Genomic DNA, 2,308 nt, shown 5'->3' with positions numbered 1-2,308 from the left:
ATGTCTGGCACCAAAAAAAAACAAAAAACGAAAAAACAACAACCAACTACTAAAAAACATTTAAGATTAGACAGAGACCTTGTTAAAGAGCGTTGTGATAAATAATTCGTRTACTGAATACAGCGTCTGAAAACTACTCCGGCCCTTTATACTTACTCAGATGCAACATTTTACAACCTAAAATGTGAAACATCTTTTCCTTTGTGTTTCTGGTTATAGACCATGAGAAAGTAGTGRATAGTTGTGAAATGAAGAAAAAATAGGTAACCCCCCCACCCCAAAAAAAAAAAACTAAGAAAAGTGAATATAATGTATAAAAATCCTCAAAAATCTGCTRTGCATTTGTATTAAGTCTCTACATTTGATTGGAACAACAACTGGAATTATTCCAACTGGCTTTGCACATCCAGAGTCTGATTTTTTTTTTTTCAAATTATCTCAACATCACCTAGATGAAAAAAACATATGCTGATAGAAAATGTTTTTTTTTTCAGTGGTATCAGAATAACGTGGGAAAAACACAAATGAACTCTACACTCTTTGGGTTTGTCTTTGCAAAATAAAAAAAGTGAAACTGTGACACTTTATGTTGATCTATCACACCAAGTCCAACAAAACAAACTGAAATTTGATGTAAGGTAGCTGACTTTTTTTGTTTTTTTTTAAACCTCTAATACGATACTGTTAAAAAAAAACTGTACTTCATAAAGAACCATCACGAGCAATCAAGTGTGACAACTTGAACATCTGAGCCGTTCTTTGTCCAGCCCGTTTGCGTTCGCACATGCGCTTTCCCCTCAAGCCGGGTCACTCACAGAGCAGTTACAGATGTCTCCCAGGTAGGTGGCTCTGATTGCGGCCTCCACGTACGGGTTGTGCAGGAAGCTGTACGGCAGCACGACGTGGAAAGTGAGGAGGCCACACCTGAAGACGGGCAGAAGAAGAAAAACGGCATCCTTGGAGCGACTTCCCATTCAGCTCTCTGATCGGAGACRGAGGCGTGGCGGCCGGGTCCCTGTCTTCTTACCTGTCGTAGATCAGGAAGTCRTCTTTGTCGCCGTCCAGCACCTCCCACACGTCGGTCTGATTAGCCGTCTGCTGATACACTGGGACACCAGAGGGAGCTCTTTTCTTCAGCTCCCAGTACAGGGCTCTGGATACGCCATCTTGCTCATTGACGATCACGAAGGACACGTCGGTTATGTTGCTGCGCCTCAGTTTGGTGCGCAGGCGTCCGATACTGCRGATATTCAGACGAGTGAAGAATTAGAGCTGAGATTGTGTATTTTTAACTATTTAAACTTGGGGTGCATGATATATCGCACTAACATCGGTATCGACTGACATTCGTCATTTTTCAACATATCGGTATCGGTCTGACAAATAAAACTTGGTCGATATTAAAAATTGGTATTTATTTCTATCTTGTTGCAGTTTCTTGTAGTTTTTTCCCCCCAAAGGTGTCAAAAAAACCAACAGAAAAATATATATAATATAATATATATAATGTTGGTAAATATCAGTTATCAGCCATAACAGTAAGATTGATATCGGATATATCAGTGCATCCTTTTTTATATGTATATTTTAAGAAATGAAAGGTCTGATAGTGCCACTGTATCAACTTATTTTAATAAAAAGAACGTGAAAAATGTCCACTAATAAACTGACATACAACCCTGTGAATATACAAGTGCCTATTTACCTCTGCGTCACGTCATGTTTATTCCTGCTTCATAAAGAGTCAAATTAAAAGTTTGAATTTTCTAAGAATGTGAGAAACAAACAATAACAACAAAAAAAACCCAGACGCGTATTCTAATCGTCTTTAAATATCCTTTCACCATCAGTTTGAATCAAAGCAGTGATCTGCGTCAAACTCTAGCCAAAATACACAGAATTCATCTCAAAGTTTGATTCGGACATTTGTTACTTTTCTCACTCACCGRGACGCCTGAACGAGACAGAAGTGTCAGCTGGCCTTCAGCAGAGCCACCACCACCACATTTCCCAGCCGTTCCTGCGCCGGCGAGCGGCCCTTTATCTCCCAGCGCGGGGCGGGTTTGCAGATCCTGGAGGCATTTTTGTCGCCCTCCACCAAGAGAGTAGAGTGGGCGGCCCACAGCGCACCCAGCAGGGCTGCGCTCTGATACAGCACCAGCAGGGAGCGCATCGTCACCCTCTGTCTGCTACAACTGGATACCCACAAAAAGACATCTATGAAATAATCGGGATAGTGCAAAAAAAAAAAAAAAAAAAAAATCGCGGTCTCTTCTTCTCTCACGTCAGAATGCTATAAATATGGCGG

At 40.9% G+C, this 2,308-nt stretch overlaps 1 protein-coding gene across 1 annotated transcript in view; it reads right to left on the bottom strand.

Annotated features, from left to right (window-relative positions):
* Positions 1-782: 782 nt before the first annotated feature.
* The window catches only part of selenop2 (selenoprotein P2), a 2,468-nt gene continuing 942 nt past the window's right edge, over positions 783-2,308 (bottom strand). The window contains exons 2-4 of the mRNA XM_008433019.2: positions 1,947-2,195; positions 1,028-1,240; positions 783-924 (exon numbers count right to left, since the gene is read on the bottom strand). Of these exons, the coding sequence (XP_008431241.2) occupies positions 798-924; positions 1,028-1,240; positions 1,947-2,173 (567 nt within the window). The 5' untranslated portion in view covers positions 2,174-2,195 and the 3' untranslated portion in view covers positions 783-797. The remainder of the gene's footprint in view (positions 925-1,027; positions 1,241-1,946; positions 2,196-2,308) is intronic.

The sequence above is a fragment of the Poecilia reticulata genome, linkage group LG17 (genome assembly GCF_000633615.1).
Source record: "Poecilia reticulata strain Guanapo linkage group LG17, Guppy_female_1.0+MT, whole genome shotgun sequence".
In the NCBI taxonomy this organism is placed as follows: domain Eukaryota; kingdom Metazoa; phylum Chordata; class Actinopteri; order Cyprinodontiformes; family Poeciliidae; genus Poecilia; species Poecilia reticulata.
The sequence above is the reverse complement of the archived record's forward strand: the minus strand, read 5'-3'. Positions and strand labels throughout refer to the sequence as shown.